The sequence below is a fragment of the Orycteropus afer genome, unplaced genomic scaffold (genome assembly GCF_000298275.1).
Source record: "Orycteropus afer afer isolate SDZICR_OR568_19922 unplaced genomic scaffold, OryAfe1.0 scaffold01057, whole genome shotgun sequence".
Taxonomy (NCBI): Eukaryota; Metazoa; Chordata; class Mammalia; order Tubulidentata; family Orycteropodidae; genus Orycteropus; species Orycteropus afer.
This window is the reverse complement of record NW_006922644.1, coordinates 158,772-160,712: the sequence shown is the minus strand read 5'-3', so window position 1 is coordinate 160,712 and position 1,941 is coordinate 158,772. Positions and strand designations below refer to the sequence as shown.

Sequence of the window (1,941 nt, the reverse complement as noted above, 5' to 3'; positions counted from 1 at the left end):
GTTTCCACTGACCTTCTGCTTCACAAGCCTGATGACCTCCTCCAGGGACTGGTCCCACCTGACAACACGCCCAAAGTGCACGAGACAGAGTCTCACCATCCGTGTTTCTAAGGGGCATTCCGGCTGCGCTTCATCCAAGACAGATTGGTCACCACTACTTGATTTTGTCCCCATCACATGGTGTCGATCAACCCATCCTCATTTCTTAAAAATCCAGCTTATGAATTTAGAGCTATTTTGTGCAACCCTCCTAGGACCTGAGCGACTTTCTGTAAACATGTCAAGGATTTGGAAAAAGGGTGAACTTTTTGTACCAATACCCCTGTGCTAACTGGGATTCAAAACTCAAGAAGCTCGGTCCTGAAATGGATCCAGTTTTAATTATACATACACACACACAAAGGGTTGTATGTGAAAGGGTTTATGATGCACCTTTCCAAAAATGCAGCACGTGTCTAGGGAGCAATGAAGGCCCAGGAGAGACGGGCTGAGCTCTGAGAGCTGCGCTGTGTGGAAAGGGAGGGGTGCACCGTCCGCCATCAGCAGGAAAGCCAGAGCAAAGACAAGTGACTGTTCCAGGTCTTCAGACCCACGGACCACACGATGCCGGACCGCGGACACATAATGGACACACAGAGAGTGACACACGTGTTGTTTGGCTGGCATACTCCAGCTGTGTTCTATAAGGTATGATTATGAGACCTGGACCCAGTCTCTTACCTGTGATTTGGAGGTGACTGGAAAGTGGGGTAAAAACTGAAATTGTGTTCCTTAAAAATCTCCGTCCACGTCCTGTGGAATTTTTCTCTTTTGTTTCTTAGGTAGTTGAGAAGATCGCCATAGCAGCAGTATTCAAAGATCAAGAAGATTGGTCCTGAAACGGATCTGGTTTTAATTATACACACACACACACACACACAAAACGCCCAAACGACTTGCTCAGAAGTCTATGTGAAAGACGTGATCTGAGAGCGCGAGGCTCTCCTCTGACTTGGAGAATAAAACTGCTCCTGGGCCAAGCCCCTCTTAGACATTAAATTCCATTCCAGCTTTCTGCTGCGTCTCTGGCGAGCAACATCTTCTCATCTCGCACTTTAGCACTTGTTATACAGGTCCCCAAAACAGCCTGTTGCTGCCATGTGGATGCCAGCTCATAGCAACCCTGCAGGACGGAGCAGAACTGCCCTGGAGGGTTTCCAAGGTTGGAGTACAGAAGCGGACTGCTACGTCTTCCTCCTGCTGCGTTCTATGTGCTGACTTCCTGGTTAGGTGGTCGGCCAAGCGTCTTAATCACTGAGCCACCAGGGCTCCTACGTTAGGTTTACAGGAATAGCCCACCAATTAACCACTGGTCACCTGGATTTTCCGATTTGCAACTGGGACTGAGATGCTAGCTGCATTGAGAACACTTAGTCACTATCTGGGAGCTCTGGTGGCGTAGTGCCTAAGGCACTTGACTGCTAACCAGAAGGCTGACAGTTCAAACCCACCAGCCACTCCTCAGAAGGAAGGTTGGGCAATCTACTTCCATAGTGACACCACCTCGGAAACCCAAGGAGGTGTTGCTGTGAGTTGGGTCCGACTCGACGGCACAAAACAACAACAACAAGAAGTGTATATATGTGCATCATATATGATATATATGATGCACATATATACTGCTCATTTGTTGCCTGCCTAGGAAGGGACAAACCTATCTCAGCCCCCTCTCCTTGTCTTAGGAGCTATGGTGGCACTGTGGTTAGAGGCACTGGGCTGCTAACCAAAAGGTCTGTGGTTTAAACTCACCACCTGCTCCATGGACAGTCTGCTTCTGTAAAGATGTATGTGTATTTGTGTGTGTATATATGTATGCATGTGTATATTATATGCATGTGTATTATATGTGTGTACTTTTAGGTATGCATGTGTATGTGTAAGCTTTTGTGTATATATATATAT

At 47.3% G+C, this 1,941-nt stretch overlaps 1 protein-coding gene across 1 annotated transcript in view; it reads right to left on the bottom strand.

Moving 5' to 3' along the window:
- FLT3 (fms related receptor tyrosine kinase 3) overlaps nt 1–1,941 on the bottom strand; it is a gene marked incomplete at its 5' end in the record, with an annotated part of 119,415 nt that overhangs the window by 32,084 nt on the left and 85,390 nt on the right. The window contains 1 exon segment of the mRNA XM_042783406.1: nt 721–874. Within this exon segment, the coding sequence (XP_042639340.1) occupies nt 721–874 (154 nt within the window).